The sequence below is a fragment of the Anabas testudineus genome, chromosome 15 (genome assembly GCF_900324465.2).
Source record: "Anabas testudineus chromosome 15, fAnaTes1.2, whole genome shotgun sequence".
Taxonomy (NCBI): domain Eukaryota; kingdom Metazoa; phylum Chordata; class Actinopteri; order Anabantiformes; family Anabantidae; genus Anabas; species Anabas testudineus.
Genome location: NC_046624.1, coordinates 19,732,441 through 19,753,230, shown reverse-complemented (window position 1 = coordinate 19,753,230; position 20,790 = coordinate 19,732,441). Strand labels below are relative to the sequence as shown.

The following is a 20,790-nucleotide window of genomic DNA, read 5'->3' as shown; positions in this document are numbered from 1 at the left end:
GATCAAACTTCCTTTTTGTGAAGTAATATGTCAGAAACACGTGTAATCCATGTGGAAGGGAGCAAAAATGACAAGACAAAATCATATAGTCACACTAACACAGCGGTGAAGATGAAAACTGGTGTAATCACTTAGTCAGGAAACGTTTGAATGGAATAAATGTTATGGCGTCTGTTCTGAGGAGGAGTCCCAGAGCTTCTTTAAAGATTCAAGATTCAAGTTAAAAGCTTTGTATGTGGTTTTAAGTTGAAAAGTTAAACATCAGTAGTGCTGAGGTGTAGGTGGGGGATGTTGCATAAACCCAAGTTTAGTCAAATCTGAATACAATGTGTCCCTCTTATTGATTCGGGTTTTCACTCTGCATGTTCTGTTTAGCTGTTCTGTTTCAACCATCACACTTCACCATCACATTGGGGTTTTTTTTTATGTTTATTGCACCAACAATAATAGACCACAGAGTTGATGAAGTTCAGGTGGACTCACATTGTTCTGTGTTTGTGTTTGAAGTCGGTGAGAGACTCGTCCAGGTGTAAACGCAGGGAGGAGCAGGAGTGTTTCAGACTGGCCAACTGCAGGAGCTGCTCTCTCGACACCAACTGCCAGTGGGATCCGCAGCAGCAGGAGTGTCAAGCGCTGCCTGGTGAGGGCACACATCCACACAACAAACACGTTTTCCTAAGATCTGTCCACCAGCCTGCTAATGGCCTGATCCACAGCAACAGATGTGAAACAATTGTAATGAGATTCCATTTCATCTAGATGCTTTTGAAAATGTTGCTTAGGATATTTCTAAAGGGCAAATTCATGAAACTCATTTGATTCTAAAGAAATCTTAGGAAAACCAGAGATAGGTCTGGTTTCTAAGCTGCTTCCTGAGGCAGACTGAGGCATTATGCAGCAACTATTTCAACACCCTGAAGGTCTATACACACTTTTAGTAAACGTGTGCATGCATAAACAGTAGTTTCATAAAGGCACTTTTGATAGTTTAGACTAAATGAGTGACATTAAGGTGAATGCTGTTATGTTACTGTTATATTATTGGCGGTGCAGCCTTCAGTCTTTGTGGTGATCATATGAATAACTCATGAATATTTTTCAAAGCTGCTGAAGGGAGGCTGTCTTCTGCTGTACTTACAGTACTCTACTCTACACTCTCAGTTCCAAAGCGTTTGCATGTTCCCACACTGCAGCTGCATATTTTTAGTGGTCTTCACAAATAAACACTCTTGTACGTCCGTGCAGGCATGTCCACAGACAAGATTAGCATACAGTTATGAACACACACTTTTGAATTATGCTTTCCACGCCGCTGCAAAGAGAATTAGGCCAATTAGAAGTGTTTACTGGATGTTCTGGATATGGATCCTCGGTTGAGTAACTGGAACACACTATGCTGTGAGCCTTTGGCCAGAGCTGCTCTCAGTTTGACTTTGGTGCCTCCATGGCTGAAGGCAGATGTAATACCTGTCCTTTTTGAATCCACGAATGATCCTTTTCCACGGTGTGTCATGCTGTTCTGGTCTGCTAGCTAGCCGGTTCTGTTTTGAACTGGGAATTTGCAGTAGCTTTAAGCAGAGGTTGTTATTTAGTTTGCTCCTTTTCTTCTGCCCACATAAAAGCTCTGTAGCCTTCATGTTGGCACAATTTCATTTTCAGTTTGCTATTAGCTGTTGATATTGAATCGAATGAAGTCCAAGCAGTTTGATCTGAATCTGAGCTCTGTTGTTCGAATTGCATTATGTATTCAGATTAAACCCCAGACTTGCTTGTTGACTCACTGTCCAGCTCGTTGATCTCCCTGTCAGGGGCAACGTTTGGCCTTGGTCCAGCATCCAACCTTGCAGCTTTGCAACTCTAATGCAAATGTAGATTTTACGATGTCCCATTTCTGTTTTCGTGTTCAGCAGGGGGGCTCCCAAGTGCTGCCATGAGCCTTGCATACTGTATTATCTTTGGAGACTTGAATAATTCATACTGGTTTGTTTATTATACAAATACTGGGCACATATATAAATATGTGTCAAAGAAATAGTGCAGTGGCCACAAAACTTTGATATTTCTTTTTAGCATGTGCACCAAGAAGGCCCTTATTCTCAGATTTTCTAAAATATACTACCACACAACAAAGTACAGTAGTTTATTAATGACTGCATACAGTTCAATATCTGTTTACTTGACCAGGTTGCACTGAGAAGTGTTTTGAGTTTTGACAGCTGGTGCTAGAATCCTCCTGTATTTCAGTTCAAAATGAGAACACACTGTCTCTTCCCCAGTCTGTGTATGCGTAAATGGGAATTAATGGTGCCATCTAGAACAGAGCCTTTCAGTAGGCCGCACAAATGAAATTAGTATGTCATTGTGTGCATTTCTGAGTCCATTAATGTGACAAGGCAAGACAAGCTTCTGTGTGGGCTATGTTCGGTGATTTTATCTGAAAATACATTTGCAGTAACATTTTGGATGAGATGAACTGAAGTAGTGGGAACTAACTACCACCATCATGGCAGCTGTGGCCTTTCCTTTAGACAGCATGTTATGACTAATTATCCTAAATGGTCTGACATGTTTATCTCTGCTTTTACACAAAGACGGTAACCTACTCTATTTATTTTTGTACTCCTCTTTTTTACCCCTTTAGTCTGCCTCTCTCCCCTAGTTTTGGTTAATTATTTATTTTGCTTGAGGAAAAAAATAAAGAATGAAATGAGTATTTTCTTTCCTGTAGCATGAAAAGGTTGGTGATGGAAGCCATTACGAGGCTGTCAATGTAATCAGTCCTGGAATCCAGAATAAACAGTGGTGTAGTGGAAGTAGAATTACTTTTTCATTCCTTTCATCCTGGCTAATTGAACAGTCTCTCTACTATTATAGTCTCCCACAAGATGCTACCGAGTGACCCTGATAAGAACAATGTGTGTGTTTTATGGATGTTTTATAGACGACTACTCTCACTCAGCCTCTATTGCAACAGATAATTACTTTTCTTCATCCCATGTGTAACATATTTCTAACTTCTTTGCAGAAATGCAGCGCTATGATGCTAAATAACGTAAATCTACAATTACACAAGCCTCTAAATTCAGTCCAGTGAGATAAAACGTTCACAAGAACAAATGTTTCTGTTGATTCTGACAGCACAGTCCACTCTCCAGGCCATCAAATGATAGAGAGAGACAGAGAACATTTTCTTCACCTTTCCTCAGCCGCCTGAGGCGCCGCCCCACCCGCCCACCCAAACACCTGTAGCCCCGCCCACCTCCACACCTGTAGCCCCGCCCACCTCCACACCTGTAGCTCCGCCCACCTCCACACCTGTAGCCCCGCCCACCTCCACACCTGTAGCCCCGCCCACCTCCACACCTGTAGCTCCTCATTAGCCTCCGTCCTGATCTCTTATCCGCTGGATGTTCGTCTGTATTGTAACGACAGTAACGTGAACGGACTTTCTGGAAATGTTTGCTGCTTCTTTTAGCCTGTTGATTAACGAACTAACCCTAACCCTAACCCCATGATAACTTGATAACAAGCTAACTGTTACCAACCGAACATTATCATGTTAACATGCTATTTGATAACATACTAAATATTACAAAACAAACACTGGCATCTTAACTGTAATTATAACGATCACACTGTTCATAACGACTTTAGAAATTAAACGTGAGAATGGAAGAGCTAAAATGCTAATGATTAGCTTGTAATACAGTGATGTTAAAGCCAAACAGTGACATGCTAATATTAGCATTTCTCATTTTAGCTTTGAGTTTCTAATAATGAATACTTTATTGAATGCTTCCCTAGGTGTTCATGTTCTTAACAACCCTTTTTACAGCTAAACATGTTGTTATCTCCAACATGCTGTGTGGTTGGTGGACGCTGATGGATGTTTTAATGTATTTGAAGAATGCCTGCTAACAGATACAGTATTTTGAAGCTGCAAAGTAAAGAATTAAGCTAGTACAAACATAAGAAACAAAAATCATGCTTATATCAAGGAATAAAACCAATTAGCGTGTGTTTTTGTGCAGGTCAGCTGTGTGGAGAGGGCTGGAGCCATGTGGGGGAAGCCTGTCTGAGGATCAACTCCAGCAGAGAGAGCTATGATAATGCCCAGCACTACTGCAAGAACCTGGGAGGAAATATCGCCTCTCTGCTCACAGACAAACAAGTCAATTATGTTCTGGAGGAACTGCAAAAATACCAGCTGCAAGACAAGGTAGGTGGTGTAAAAAGAAATGACAAAAGAAGGTCAAACGACAAGAAGCCGTTCAGCTGGTGAATGCATTCATTACTTTACAGTGTGGCTTTTATGCCTCATGAAGTTCCTAAGGCCGAACTTCAAACATGTTTGATAAAATGATGTTAATCAGCTTAAAATGGGTAAAAAACATACTAGAGTATCCTTTACACTGATGAGTGAACAAAAAGCACTCCTCAGTCTGCAGCCCAACAAGGAGACAGTCTGTGAAAACGTTATGGGAGTTTCATATATGAATTCTTAATTTACTTAACTGCTTAAGGATAGGCTGGGGCTCAATTATTTTTATATTATATATATTATTTTATCAGGCTGCATTATAAGTAAAGAATCGCATACAAATGATTTTCCATGCACATTACATTGCGGCAACACCATATACATAGATATAGTGTAATTAAATTGCTGCATTTGAATGTAATTGTAGCTTTACTGTAGACAATGAGGTAACGTCTAGCTGATTAATGTGGACAACTGGACTGATATACAGTTTCCCATAGTTTATTATGAAATAATATACATCATACTCCTCCAGTGACATGATTTATTGAAAGATGCCATACAACGTGTTACCTTAACCTCATAAATATAAAGTTATTTCTTGCTAGACGCCAATGAATGTGTGCTCTGATCATAAATCAGAGAAACTGAGGTATTTAACGAGTGTGTAAGAATAATTAATCCATAAAAGAACCCAGCTGTGTGCTGTGCCCACCAGCACCAAAACCCAGCAGCCAATCTTGTCACTTTCCTTTGACAGCAACACTTGCATGATATTAAAATCATAACTCAGATGTTGAGGGAAAAACACACACTTCACATGGCCTAATAGTGAAGTTTAAATCTGTTAAAGAGTTTTGATATCACCAGGTACAGAAGAGAGAAATTTCTCACCAGTGTATTTTTGAGGATTTGTATTTTATCTTAGCCCACCAGGGTTTGCAAAGATTAGTTTCATCATCTCTCCTCATTGTGAACCCAGATGTCTGGAATAACCACTGGCAGACAGGATGGGAATGTTTTTTGAATGGCTGCTTTTAAGTGAGTCGTTTGTCAAACACCAGCTGAATGGATCACCTCTCACAAATGCCTTACATGTAGTGTTTATTGTGAAAATGTCATTTGAGAACCTGACATGTTTGACCACACACGGACGTTTTGATAAATGTGCAGCATCAGAAGAAACGTGGACAAATATTTTAACTGTTCATTGATAAAACCTGTGCTTAATTGTCTTCTTCTCTCTGGTAGAAAGTTGTCTAGTTTTTAACATCAAGCTAAAGCTACCTTTGAAGCCTATAGGTGATGATTCTATATCATTTCTGTTGTCATTCCACTCTAAGAAACTTCATACCTGGAGCATGAAATTACTTTCTGCACAAAAATGCAATTATTTCTTCTTCAAGACTGCAAAGAAATTTCAAACAGAGATGCTGACTAGCATTTGATCAGTGTGCATGTGCAGGCATAGATACTCAGACATTTCACAAACAGTTTGTGATCCTAAAATCAGTAGTCATTTACATGTTTTTATGGAATAAATCATAGCTGTGGGACAGTACTTAAATAATAAAACAGTCTTTCATAATGATTATGTGCTATTATTAAACATATCACACTTGTTTTGACAGCAAATTATTCAAATGTTCACTGGATTACACTTCAATCAGCTGCTATAATTAAAGTCCCTTTTGAAAATCTTGCCTCAATGAGGGAATCTAAAGTGCTTTTATAACAATTACAGTCATTTGAAGAAGGTTGGATTTAGAAGCTGCTTTCATGTAAAGCACATTGTGTCTGTTGGCAAAGGGAGACTACTTCTTAGCTGCTTCACAATGGTATGTGGACTCCGCTCCAGCTGAGCTGTTAATTCTAGTAATATTGTGTTGCTATTGTTCCTGTGTTGCACCCCCCCACACAGTTTCTGGGCCACTGTCACAGTGCGCAACTGAACTGCAAACAATTAGGCCTCATTATTTCTACTCATTGTAGAGTAGCAGCAGACATATATTAGATTTAATTTTCCTTATTGGTGTTTTATATTTTGTTCTGGTGCCTACAGCATAAATCAGCAGCTCATTTGTGTTTTCTCCCCATTTTTCTGTTGGGTTTCTGTTACTGAAAGGATAGTTTGAAGTGGGTGCCACCATGTGTGGCCTAAAAATTGGTTGTTGTCTGCATTTGTGATTTTTCTTAGGTTGTCCTCACCTGTGAAGTACTGCACTGAGTTTGTGTATATAGTTTACTGTATTATAAAGAAGAAAAGGGTGAAAGGGGTGTGTCTTGCTAAAAGATGTCAACAGTTCCACACTGACGGGTCTCTCTGTTGATATATAATTTAAAACAAAACTATAAATGAAATAACACATGAAAACACCCTTTTCTCTGATACATGCAATATGTATGAATTTGAGAACAGTTTTTCACCTTTTGCATGAAGCATATTCTATCATATTCTAAGAGGTAACAAAGAAACTCAGTCAAGTGAACCAGGTATTTCGTGTGCTATCCTTGGTTATTATGGCTGCATATAATATATATATTTTTTCTATTACGTGTGTCTCTCACCTGCAGATGTTGTCTCCGTGGGTTGGCCTGAGGAAGATTAACGTGTCGTACTGGGGCTGGGAGGATGCTTCACCCTTCACCAACAACAGTCTGCAGTGGTTACCTGGAGAACCCAGCGACTCAGGCTTTTGTGCCTACCTGGAGCGGACGCAGGTGGCTGGACTTAAAGCCAACCCATGCACTGCTACCACAGACGGCCTGATCTGTGAAAAACCTGCTGGTGAGAAAGAGAGTTGAAGAAAAGTATTATTTAATTCTGACAAGAACTGTTTTACTAGTGGAAGTTGTAAATGTATGATGCAGCTAATGAAATTGAATTCAGGTAGATGGACAACCACCTGAATAAACGAACCGTAAGTTTTGAATTTTACTGCAATGGAATCTCTGTCTCACACTCTATGACTAAACCTAATTCCACAGTAATTAGTTTATCTAGCATCATTGGTTGTTCTCGTCCACCATCAAAATTTTGTTTGTCGCTCTCTGTCAATCTGTCAAATTGCTCAGGTAGCCCACAAAGTCAGAGTGCTCGTCCCTGCAAGACGCCCTGCGCTCTGCGCACCAGCTGTGCCAACTGCACCAGCCAGGCCATGGAGTGCATGTGGTGTGGAAGCACGCAGCGCTGCGTCGACTCCTCTGCATATGTCATCTCTTTCCCTTTCGGCCAGTGTCTGGAGTGGCAGACTCAGGACTGCTCTGGTGAGACATGAGTCATGTTTATCCACAATATTTCTTAGAGAGATATTTAACTTTTTACTGCACTACGTTCATTTGACAGTCTAGGTTCTAACTAGTCTCTGAACTAACACATACGAGAACTGTGACGGTAGAAATACTGTTCATGATGATGTATTTTTCCGAAATACTGTTTTCACTTTTCCTAAAGTGAAGGATTTTGGTATTTTACTAATAGACTGTCTTAAAAATGTATATAAATTGCATTGGTCAAGGTAAAAATCCATCTGTATAACTTATTATCAGAGCTACTATGCACCTTTTCCATTATTTACAAAGGTCACACAAATCCACTAACTTTGCTACTGGAAGTTGAAAGTAATTGTTTTCCACCAATTAAATGAAGGTTGTTTTAACAACATAGGAGAGGTATTAAAAATTTAACATTTTACACAAAACTAAACAGCATGGCTCTAAAAGCTGAGATGTTGTGGTGACTGGTTTTAGACATATATTTATACAGATGTATTTAAGGATGTAATATTGAAGTTTAAGTCATGAAATATTATGTAACAACGGGACATTTGGATGAACCCTCTTGGAGGTTAAACAGTGTAGCACTAGCTTTTGAGTATCCCCTTCAAAACGTGTGGCTGGGAGCAGGGATTGATGGATATTTTGATAAATGGATGAGTTGGTGGTACTCGACTCATATCTCTGACGTGAATTTGTGTGAACATAGTCATTATAGACTCCTATCGATTATGTTCTTATCAGCAGTCAGGTCTACGGCTCTCTCTCTCACACTGACACAAAAACACTCCAACGTCGAGGCGGTGCCATCTCTCTGGTAGCTACAGGGCAGAAAATCGATCATCTGCAGTGACACACGTCGGACTCAATATGGTCCTCGCTCCTGTCTCTTAACATTCTGCTCATATTTAACACATCCCTGGGCATGGTGGATGTAGTTTTTTTCACATTCACTACTGCTTTTCTATGTGATTCTGTTTGAGTAGGAGTGTGTGTTCAGGAACGTGTGTTTACCTGAGAGAGACGAGGGATCATGAACCATGAAACTAGACAAAAGCTGTAAAGCTGCCAGAGTTGTGGAATTTGCAGCTTATGATGATTTGCATTGTTTTGAAAGTCAGGATGATTTCCTGCCAACTGAGAAGTTTTCTGTCTGAAAAACATTTCTGGAGTGATGGCAGCCATTTATCTTAGAAGACTTCCAAATTTTCTACCACTAAATAAACATGAGGAATTGCTTACCTTATTTTCAAGACCTGTATCTGAAATAACATTTGCTTACATTCACATTACAAAACAGCAACACTGATCTTGTGTGAGTGGAAACTAATTGCACGTTTGATTGGTTGGTTCAGTTTTATTGTTTTTGAATTTATACAGCCATTTGTTTACTTGTAAGATCTGAACGTGGCGAGTCGATGTACAAATAACATGCAGACTTATTCTTACTGCTGGCTGCTTTCTGTTTTGTTTTTTTGGTTTTTCATTGAGCTTATTTTGCGATTGGCTTTGGACTATTTAAAGTGAAGAAGTAGGCAATTGTTATTGTCAATTTCTCAATGAATAGTATTTATTTAATTTTAGATAATTAGAAAATTATTTATTTATTCTGCAATTTAACAAGTTTCTGGAAGGAAACTGTCCAAGTATTCCCCTGAGGAAAAACTTTTTTATTGGGGGTTTCTGTCTTTTGTTAGGCAAGTAGTCAATTTGCTGCAAAATGTACTTGTTTTTGAAGAGTTATAGAAACAACATCAAAAACCTTTGTCTGGTAACTGGTGATTATTATTCCTCGCTGGTGCTGGTAGTGTGAGAGTCGACAGCTCTCCAGCCTACTGTTAGCAAGCAGAGATTGTTTTCTCTTCTTTAGTTTTACCTTTAGAGCTTATGTAATGCCACCTTTCCTCATTTCCTTTTCTCTTTTATTATTCACATCTCCGTTTGCTGGCAGACGGTGTGTAGGAGGGTTTTGTTCAGCTACTTTTTTACCTTTGTTGCTCAAAGTACAGCATGTAATGTAAAATATGACACATTATATTTTTCAAATTGTCAGAGCAGTCTTGCTCTTTTGCTCTTCGTCACTCTTTGTGTATTGTTTCATACATAACTTTCTGCTTCACTTCTCTTGTTTATGGATTAATCGCATCTTGTTTTGCAAAGCAGACCTGCAGGCTGCAGCTGAAGGATTCATGACCTCGGTTTCACAAAAAAACTATTGCTTGTCTGAGAATCCAATTTGAACTGGGTCATTTCTTTATCAGATTAATTTGGCCCAAGGCTTTGTGTATCATTCCCATTTTTCATGTCTGCTGGAGGCTAACAGCACACTATTCAGCACAACCTCTTGAAATAATTAGCTTCAGTGTTGCCCCTCCAGTCAGATTTGGAAGTTTTATGCACTACTGTGTTTTCTCTTATAAAATGGTCTTTCTGTAGCTTATGTAGCAGTTTCACATTTTTTTCTTCAACCTTTCCTTTCTGCCCTTCCAGCATATGAGAATTTGCTGTAGCTTAGTCTGTAAATGTGACTTTTTATTCTAGTTGTCAGCCGAACAAGGCTGCAGACTGCATGGATCCAGGGTTAGTGGTCAACTTCTTTGGTAGGTTTCTAATCTCTGCTGTTGGGGCCTCCTTCAGTCAGACAGCATTTTTAACCTGCACTGTGTTGTAGTTAAAGGTCGTCCACTATTACCCAGTACAATCACATCCTTTACCAATTAAAGTAGCAATACCACAGTGTAAGAGTACTACTACTTCTACTTGTGTAAAAAAAGTACGGTACAAATGCACTTGGTTGAGAAGAAGATTTCACTAATTTAGAAATTTACCAACTTGTACTAAAGTACAGTACTTTTGCAAATATATTTAGTTACAGTACATTTTTACCACTGAGAGCCTGGACACACATTGTTTGTGCAGGAACCTTTTCATAAACTGTCCTAAAGTGTGTGTATGTTTAAAAAAAGGTCTCCACTAATTACCCAGTAAACAATCTCCAAACATCTTCCACAGCACTCAGCATTTTAACTTCATAGTCATTGTTTAATTTCCAACCTATTGTGCTGTAATGCAGATTAAAAAGCCATGAAAAATGTTATACTCTCTTACTGTGTAGTGTAAATGGAGATGCAAAAACATATTAGAACGACTTTGTGGTACTGTTCACTTCAACACAGCAAAAACCACTTCAAACTCCAGAATGACTATAGAGATGAATCAACACTCTTTTTCTTCCTGCCACAAGGGATTAAGTGTTTGTGTATTGGATTAAAGTGTACAGGAGCTTCTTTTTTTTTGGTTGCTTACTTTGTGTACACACACACACACACACACACACACACACCCCCGACACACCGACCAGGTAATGGTTGTGTTGTTGTAGCTAATATTGGTCTTGCTGCAGGGTGAAATAGCCTTATTTACTGTGAGACAATCATCACAAGGTGTGTGTGTGTGTGTGTGTGTGTGTGTGTGTGTGTGTGTGTGTGTGTGTGTGTGTGTGTGTGTGTGTGTGTGTGTGTGTGTGTGTGTGTGTGTGAGAGTGAGTGTTTTCTGTCTCTCCACATGTCGTCTGTCTGCTGTTTTGTAGCTCACATGCTAGGAGAAGAGTGAAGGAGAAAGCTTCTTATGGCTCCTACGCTTGATGTATTATGTATGGAGGCTCGTAGATATGTTTGCTGCTGGCTTGAGCAATGCTAACTGTCAACTACTGTAGGAGCAAATGGATTACACAAGATGAAGCCAGATGATACGTGCTATCCAGGGACACCAAATATCACACCCAGTGTGATGAATAGAATGTGGCACTGAGATGATTGTGCTGAAAGACTTTTTGATAAGATGAAAGTCCCCCCAGCAGGAGCAAACAATCCTTTCCTTTGCTGCCAGATAATAGCCCAAGTTCTTCAGAACTTTTGTCAGCAGTTGTGTTTAGGTATCCTCCAGGTTATTTCTGTCAAAGAAGTAATATCCTGATTTCAGTAGAGCCGGATATTCTGAGAATGTTTTGAAAAGGAGCACAAAGTAGAGTAGAAATATATACGGTTTGTACTGTTCTTAACCTATGAAGCATATAGTGGATGTTTGCTGTATTTCATTTCCATCAGCTAAAGCAGCCAACGTCGCAGGAATGTTGTGCTTAATGTTTCTTGTTGACAGAACTTTAAAGGCGTTCCTGCTCGCAGTCTCCAAGTGACGACAGCAATTTGTTGAAGTTTTTTAGCGACTGATGTTTTGTGGCTTTGGTAAAGATACAAACCGATATCCTTTTGGAATTGACCTAGTTACTGCACTTACTTTATGTTATGTTCATTCTAATTCACATGAGGTTGATGGAAAACCTAAAGACATGTTGTTTAGTGAATTTGACCAAAATGTTTTCTGACATTTGATTATTTAATTAGATTTAATAGGATGTCAGACACGTGAAACCTCTTTTTCCAAAAGCATCTCATGGACACTCATGGTTCTGACTTTTGAATTGGCTCCTTGAGCAGATTGATATTTTTGATTCAGACTGATTCATGTTGTCATTAAGTTTAATACAGACATAAGAGGTCTGCAGAGAATCAGTTCAAATATTTGAAATGAACATGAGAGAAACATATTAACATTACACCGCCTGCACTGCACTCGCACACTAAGATCCGATTGTTGACACCACCTGCTTAAAGATTTTCACATTTTCCTCACTACACCTGCTAAGGATTAAAAAAATACCCTTAATAGAAGTTCAGTACAGTTGATGGGATTGTGTGTTTTTGTTGTCCATAGATCACACACCATTGGCTTAAGCAGCTCAAACTGTCTGTAAACTCTGTAGCCTTGTTTTTAATTTATCTATTGGAATTCACTTTATATCTTAAGTTCATTAGTTTTAAAATGCTTCTCAAATCAGTAGAGCTCTCCGTTGTACACATGTTTAATTTACCAGCTGTAGCTCAAAATTTAAATGGATTTAAGTGAAGTAAATGGAAATTAAATTACAATTAGACCTTTTCTCACCTCCTGTAGACGGGGGGTGAGAGAGAAGAGTGTTTACAATGTGTTGGCACAGATTGAAGACTAATTAACACCGTTTTTGCACATTACGAGAATATATATATATAAGTATATAACCAGTTACTGCAGAAAGTGGTCTCTCAAATTTTATTTTGACAAATGAGATAAAAATAACAATAGTCAGACAGCAGTTTCATCTGGATGAAAATGATAAATTGAATATTTGTTTTTTTAATCATTAGACATGAAAAAACAGGCATATTTCAAGAAACAGCACAAGGTACAGCTGGACATTTGTTGCTTTTAACTAAACCTAAATCATTGTAAACCCTTCAGGCACTCATGCACACACACACGCACACGTCTGTAAGACACTGTTTTTCTCTGTCTCGTGTTTGCCAAGCACAGTCCACAATTCTTCTGATGTGAATCACAGATGATAATTAGAAATGCTATTAAGACTCGAAAGACCCAGGCACAGAGAATGTGTTTTCCCCTGCTGTCTCTTACTCTTGTATGAGGTGCTTTTGCGTGTGTCATTTAGTCTCCTCAGGGCCTTTTGCTTCGTATGTGTGGCATGCAGACAGTTGCCTGAAATATTTAATCAATTTGCTGTCACTGATTTGGACACGTTTCTCAAATGAATTGCAGTCAGAGTGTGATCAGGGAGGAAGTCTGTGTTGAGATTGACTCTGCATCAGAACGCTATTTTAAGCTATGAGAGCAATCTTGTAGTACTCTCTGGAATGAGTGTTATCATTGTTTTTACAATCATTCCTATCTTGGTGATTAAAGTATAGCCAGACGTGATCCCCAGAGTGAAAGATTTGCCATTGTCAAAATGGAATTCTGCAAGCCTTTTGCAAAATAAGTCCTCAGTTTCTGTGAAGCAACAAGTTTATTTCTAATTATAATTTTACTTTTCTCAAGATGTAATTTAAGTTTTTAGTGATAGAGCCCAGCAACACATTTGTTTAAAAGTAATATCAGTCTCTTGGTATTTCAGCACCTTGTAAGTGAGCATTTGCTTGAACTTGCTGCAGATTCTAAACTAGTAGATAACACATTATATGAGGTAAAGCTGAAGTAGCTTGTATTTGGAGCATACATACACATACTGTATTATTCAACACCTGATGTGTGGACCTGAATACCTGTTTGTCATCTCAAAATTATCCAAAACTAATTTGGTCCTAGTTTTATGAGAAATGCAGCTCTCTCCATAAATGCTGCCATTTTTCACCGTTGACAGTCCGGTCATCAGGGTTCATGTGAATGTAGGAGGAGATCTGCCATTGGTCAGTAACTAATAATGAAACTAAATTTGTGGGCTGGCACTGGAAGTCTCAGAACCTGACCTGCAGGCTGCTGAAATGCATGCAAATTGAAAGTGTTAAATTGAAGAGAAGCAAGAAGAAATGCAATTTGAATCTTATTTTAAAATGATAAACAGGCTTGGTATATTTATTGGATTTTAGAGTCCGCCCTTGGGAATGTAAATGTGGACTTTTCTACCAGAGGAAACCCCACTGAGTTGTGGATTAGGGATATTTCGCTGAACTGCTTCTCTTTGAACTATTGACTATAGTGGAGATCCAATGAGTTGTCAAAAGCAGAAATAAAAGAGGAGACGAAATATGGGAAGGTTAAAGTAAAAACTGGAGGGAAGAGCATGGTAGGAGAAAGATGAAAACGGATGATGAAGGAAAAGCAGAAGACTCCCGTCCTTTGTGATTTAATTTCTGCCTAAAGTGTTTTAAAGTAATCCAGAATAAAGTAAATCAAAATGAGAGGAAATGAGGGAGGAGAGTGTATAATGGAGAAGAAAGCAGCACTGGATGGGTGCAAGAGGGCTTGCTGAATAGAAATAGAAAAAATAGATGCAGGAGAAGAGAATAAACATGTGGCAGAGAGGAGATAAAGAGAAAGGGAGAGCAGAAGTTTGTAATTATAAAGAAGGAAAGAGAATAAATGAATCAGCATCGCTGCACTTGAATTATGCAGCAGGGAAGCTTGCAAACACACACAGAGGACAAGGGGTGTATTTCAAGCAGAGCTAGCTAGCAGGGACTCAGAGAGAGGAAGATACAGGTTCAGCTAGAACATCTGTGGCTTATGGAAATGGCTCCTGTTCAAAAGAGAAGCAACTTCTGGTGAAAATGCTAATTTTACTAGACGCTGCATTTGAATCGTCTCACAGGGCTCTAAGAAACAACACCTCAGATTACTTCTCTCAACCTTTGGGTCCTTTGCGTACACACCAAGATACCCACAGAGTCTTACCTTTGTCTGTCTCTGTGTGTATTCCCACCCTCACTTTGTAGACTAAAATTTATTATGGCATGAAGACGAGTTGACGTTGAGAACGAGAGCAAAACAAGACTGATGGGTTCAAAAACAAGCTGTAAACTTAACTTTGGAAGGCTAGCGTCTCCAGAAAAGAACACTTGATTTCTCATTCTTGTCATCTAGTGCCTGTTCTCTGCTACATTCACTGAACAAAATAGGGTTCCGGTATGGCGATTTTAGTTTTCTTTTACAAGCATTGAATGCCATACTATAAACAAGTGTCACTTTTAATTTGCACCCGTGGAGTGTTTTTGAATGTCACATCCACTTTATGAATACAAATGCTTTTGTTAACGTGGAATGGTTTGGAAAAGAAAAGTCAATTTCTTTGTAAATGTTTAGGGTCAAAGAAAATGTGAAAGCAGAAAACGCAAAGTACATTAGAGAGGGTAGATTACATCATTAAAGGCTTCTCCTGTGTTTATGCTTCATGTTAAAGCTGTTGGCAGATCATGAAGGTAGTCTGGTCAGAATGAGCCTTAAAAACACGTGTGTTGTCTCCATTAGACCTTTTCAGAAATACCCTCCAAATAAATTAAGGAGTTAAGTTCTGTTTAAGGTCTATTGATTGTGTCTGCCAATACAATATGAATGATGAATCAAAGGTTATACTTCAATATATTGTGTGATAATGTAAGCAGGGTGATGTTTTTAAATCTAATTTAACAATTATTATAGTATAAGGAGCTTGATGCATTAAATCCAACATAGTTACCGGTTTTTAATGCAGTCAAAAAGTCATAACATCTATTTAAAAAAAATATATATTATTAAAATCATTATTCTTTGTAATATTCAAGTCTATCAGCCTTTCTTTAACACCCATAATAGTTGCTAGCATGTATAACAGCAAAATGTTTGATCAAGGTTGATTTAATGTCAGTGGATTTGTCCATGAAGGCTCACTTCATACGATCTGTGTGACACTTTTGCACGGAGTTCATCTGTTGTGAACTTGGAGACATGAATTTGAATCTTTTTCTATACTATAAACCATCTTGACACTGTGGGTGTAAGAAAGACTCAGTCACGACGACAGCAGCTCGTTTTTTTTCATGTCTACCTTGATCTATGTGTACATTTTGCTGGCAAGTGACTTATTGTGACTGTGTAAATTATATAGTCACTTGAAAGTAAATGTAGGAGGATAGAGATGTTAAAACGAGGATGTTGAAGTTGATGATCAAGTGGTCATATTGTCATAATCTAATCCCTTCTGAACAGGACATTCTTGTTATATAGTAAGTTAAGTTTAGTCATATTTATATTCACTTACAGTACATACATTACATTTATAAAGCACTGACAGTAGAGGTCTCAGATCTTGTTTTGTTCTTTGGTAACAATGTGTGAACAGATTTTGTTGTGACACAATCTGGTCTGACAGGAAAGTAAAGAGTCTGTGTCATAATGTTTTGAACACAGCAGAAAATGTCTCTTTTTTACACTGTAAAATACTTTTCCTCAAGCGTCTTTACTTGTATTTTCTGTTCTTTTATGATTGTCTACTTTCCTTTTCTGTCCGCTCCTCTTCTGTCTCTTCCTCTCTTCCCTTCAACTTCCAGCTCTGAACTGTTCAGGTCTGAGGACATGTGCAGAGTGTCTGGAGAGAGCAGAGTGCGGCTGGTGTGGCGATCCCAGTAACACCGGAAAGGGTGTCTGCATGGAGGGCTCTTACAGAGGCCCCTTAAAGTCCGTGAATGCCAGGGCTGCCAGACTGCGAGACAGGGACATGGTTCTGGATCAGAGTCTCTGTACATCTGATAGAGGCTACAACTGGGCCTTTATCCAGTGTCCAGGTGAGTGAACTGCTGAACCTGGTTGAGGCTCCATGATGTTACCTTGTCTCTGGGTTCACATGCTAGTATTGTCTAATCATAGGTGAATGGGTAATTCAGGTTAAACTGTTTACATACGTCTTTGATAGATTGTGACTGCGCCTCCTTTTTGAAATAAAAACACAGCAACACCTGTCAGCACAGCTCATTAAAATTCACCAGCACCACAGACTCCACAATTAACATCAAGTTGAATCAACACATCAATCAACTAAAATGATTATAACCTTCATCAAGGTAGGGTTTATTGCTCAGTGTAACTCTTCTGTTGCACTGCTTTAACTGGCAACTGAGTGTATCATCTCTTTCTGTGTGTGTGTGTGTGTGTGTCCTCACAGCGTGTCAGTGTAATGGCCACAGCAGGTGTGTGAACGGCAGCGTGTGCGAGCACTGTGGGAACCTGACAGCAGGGACACACTGCCAGAGCTGCATGCCCGGTTACTATGGCGATCCCACAAATGGAGGGAAATGCAATGGTAAGTTCAAAGGTCACGAGTTTTCCTTGTGTTTATTTTTGGTTTGGGCATCAAACAATGTCTATGTGCTGCTAAACACCTTCCCTACCCCTCTTGTATGTTCTGCCTTTGAACGTATTTTGCAGTCAGTGCTGTAATGTTAACTTGTTTTAAGTCTTTTTTTTCTTTTCTCACCTTTTAAGCTACAGTTCAGCTTCAATTTCCGCTCTAGCTTTTTAATAGCTTTTTATGGAAATCATTACCGTTTCCTGGAAAAAAACATGACACGCAAATTGCCATCAGCAGTCTATGACATTGTAATAGGCACAAACAGGCTGATGGGGGCAGTGTTTAAAAGCAGTGTGAGTCTGGCATCTGCTTTTTGCAGATCTTGTGATGACCAGCAGAGCACCGGAGCACTGAAAAGTAAATCTTCACGAATAGCTTGGACAGTATTGTGGTCTCTAAATGTTGAGAGGGCAGCACCAGCAGCCTGAAGTAGTTTGTGTAGTTTCAACTAAACAGCAGAGAGGTTTGTCTTGGAGAAAGATGGTGTTGAAGAAGGCAAGTGGTCACAGGGAGGCACACATGCTTTGTGTATCCAGATTTATCTCTCAGCAGTGTGTCTACACTTTGTTTTGCTTCATATGAAAATAATCAATAGAAACCCCGTAGCTCAAATTGTGAACAGCAGATTTCATGTGGGAGTCACATGAAAGACGGCAGAAGCCACAGGAATATGGGAGTGTGCATGTGAAGACTCAGGGGGCTGGGTTTAGTATAGATATATGAAACTATATGATACAGGTCTAGATAGGGAAAAAACATCAGATAGTAGAGTAATGAGTGAGTGAGTGACTGGTTGAGTGTGAGTGGGATGTGAGAGGGAGGTGCAGTAACATCAGTCTTGCTATGACAGATGTGCGTTTTGGCTTTGCGGCAGCATGACATTAAATCGCTCTTAATCATTTTCTTATTTCCTGAGTTGACTGGTGTCTGCGTCCCTGGCGGCATTTTGCAGCGTGCATGGCGCTGATAGATGCACGCCTCTCGTCGCTTCCATACAGGACAGCCTCTGTTGCACTTTTCCCTTATACTTTGGCTTTCTTTGCATTTTTTTTATTCCCTCTTCTATCTATCTTTTTGACTTTTGCTGTGCTCCCATTAACATCCATTGGTCTTATTTTTCCTGCTCTTTCTGTCTCCACTTTTCTCTTAGGTTCTCTTCTTCTAAGGATCAGTCCATATTTGTTCAATTTTCCCTTCTTCTCCTTTCCCCTCCCATAGTTACCTCATCTTTACTTTCCTTACCTGCCAATGTTTTCACTCTGTTTCTCTTCTCTCCTCGTACCTTTACCTTCATAGTTCCCCTTTTACTTTGTCTCTTCTTGTGTCATGCCCTCTTACAGTTCACAGTAAGTCTTTAACACCCCCATACACCCATCTGTCCATCAATCTATTCATCCTTCTGTCTGTCTCTCTTTATTAAAGATACTACTAGATTTACCTTGGGTTAAACGACTGGGAGGCATTGAGGTGTGGCCGATTAGAGTCTTGAATGATAGAGTTTTGTACCTACCAGTGAAGGAGGGGGTGGCATTGTGAGAGTCAGCATTGGAGGAAAAGTGGAGAACAGCGACAGAGAAAAACACGTAGAACCATGCACTTAGATATACAAGGTTAATATCGGTGGAAAAGGACAGTTGCCCTTGAATAGAGAGACAATAAAGGAATAGTGGAGGAGATGGAGGGATAGAGAGGAAGGGATAGAGGACAGACAGAGGAGAGGGGAGTCTGTCCGTTCCCCTGTCCCTGCGACAGATGATTAACTAACCTTGTCAAATATGGTTGAGGGGCGTGCGTGTGTGTGCTACACATAAGTGTTCTTTTCTCTGACTGTACCATTCACCTTGTCCTGTGCAACACTAACCCACTCCAACAACCTTCAGAACTGCAGCTGACAACACGTTGGATGTCTGTTTAGGCCTCCGAGGAGAACATATATTTTAGAAACTGACAGGAAATACACATTTTTATGCACATCCTGGGAGTCTTTGTAACGATGAGTTCTTGTCTAAACTTCTTTTTTTTTTTATTACAGCAGTGAAGTGTTGTGTCACAGTGTACTTTATTGCTTTGCAGATAGAACCTCCAGATTATCCATTGATTAATGGACATGATAAAAATAGATTTTAAACTGGGAGAATCTGAAACTGATTAGGGATCAGCTGATGTCTGTTGTCTGTGGGACTACAGAAATAGTCTTACATAGGTGTTATGTTGAAGGCTGCTTCCCCACCAACTTGCAGACAGGTTGTAGACTGGAGTCTAAAGCTGATGAATAAGAAATGCATTAATCCAGAGTGAACATAGCCATTGGAAATGTGTAATTGTGCCCACTCTCAGATAACTTTTGTTAAAACATAGTGTGGGGAAAAATAGAAAAGCAATCATTTACCAAAACTTGTTAATGGGGAGCTCTATGGCGTATCCATCTAACCACCAGATAACCACCTTCATCATTGAGGTGGTTATCTGGAAATCGCTGTGTGAATTGAATGTGTTTTGTGGAATCTGAATGTTGTGTTCTGTCAGTCTTCGGCTTTTATGTGTATAATTTAGTGAGTCTAGTTCTTCTAAAAAGCCTTTTAAATTAAGTATCTTTCTGCTGATGCTCAGGTTCAGTGAGGGATTGGCAGCAGGAGGACCACTGTGCTCCTGTGCTGACCTCTGAATTGTCTTCCCGGCAAGACTTCAGCTTGTATTATTTCTTCTTGTGCTTGTTATCTTTTGCTACCCAGTGCTTCAGCGTATAATGCTCCTCTGCCAGCGGCACCTCACGCTGAACAGTTTTATTGCTTCCATAAATTTTGCATGATTCACATCAGTAGATCCCTGTCTCCATCTCACTCTGATACTCCATCTCTCTCAACACTACTTCACTTGCTTTTTCTTGCTGTCTATGAAGACTCTCAGTCATGCTGATTGTGTGATACTTGGAAACACTGTGCAAGTCAAAGGTTACTGTTGGGTCTTGAGGACATTTTGTGACTGAGCCAAAAAGGTTCATTTTTTCACAGGTTCAGCTGAGTTCAGTGTTTGTTTCTTGTGAGGCTACATGAGACTTGTGTTGTGAAAGAGTAATATGAATATATGAAACCTTAGGATAGTAGATTTGTTAATGCTTAATGTGTTATAAATATATTGAACCAGCACTGCATGTAAATCTTTATATTTTAAAATGTTGTTGGCTGTGAAACAAACACATGCCTGCACGTATGGCAGTCAATTATTTTGAACTTGTTACATGTTAAAAAGAGAAGTTACAGATCTGAAAACACTTTGTACATGGATAGTGTGGATCACAATATTAATTACTCACAAATGACCTGTTTTTGTTGTTAGATTTCTGCCTCGAACATGGAATAATACATATCTTCCTGCTACCCCATCCAAAGTAGTAGAAAAAATGAATTGTATTTATAAGAAAAGAGTATGCACTTCTACAATAAGTCACTTATCAGGAAAACTAAGTCGTACATACTGTAGGCTACTTTTATCTCTAGTTGTTGAGCTCTTGATGTACAATCTTCATGTGGAATGCAACAGC

At 39.3% G+C, this 20,790-nt stretch overlaps 1 protein-coding gene across 2 annotated transcripts in view; it reads left to right on the top strand.

The window, feature by feature from the left end:
- atrnl1a (attractin-like 1a) overlaps nt 1–20,790 on the top strand; it is a 181,647-nt gene that overhangs the window by 45,377 nt on the left and 115,480 nt on the right. For both annotated transcript variants that reach the window (XM_026356595.1, XM_026356592.1), the window contains 6 exons: nt 508–640; nt 4,032–4,219; nt 6,836–7,049; nt 7,337–7,528; nt 16,453–16,686; nt 17,064–17,201. In XM_026356595.1, coding sequence (XP_026212380.1) covers nt 508–640; nt 4,032–4,219; nt 6,836–7,049; nt 7,337–7,528; nt 16,453–16,686; nt 17,064–17,201 — 1,099 coding nt within the window. The remainder of the gene's footprint in view (nt 1–507; nt 641–4,031; nt 4,220–6,835; nt 7,050–7,336; nt 7,529–16,452; nt 16,687–17,063; nt 17,202–20,790) is intronic.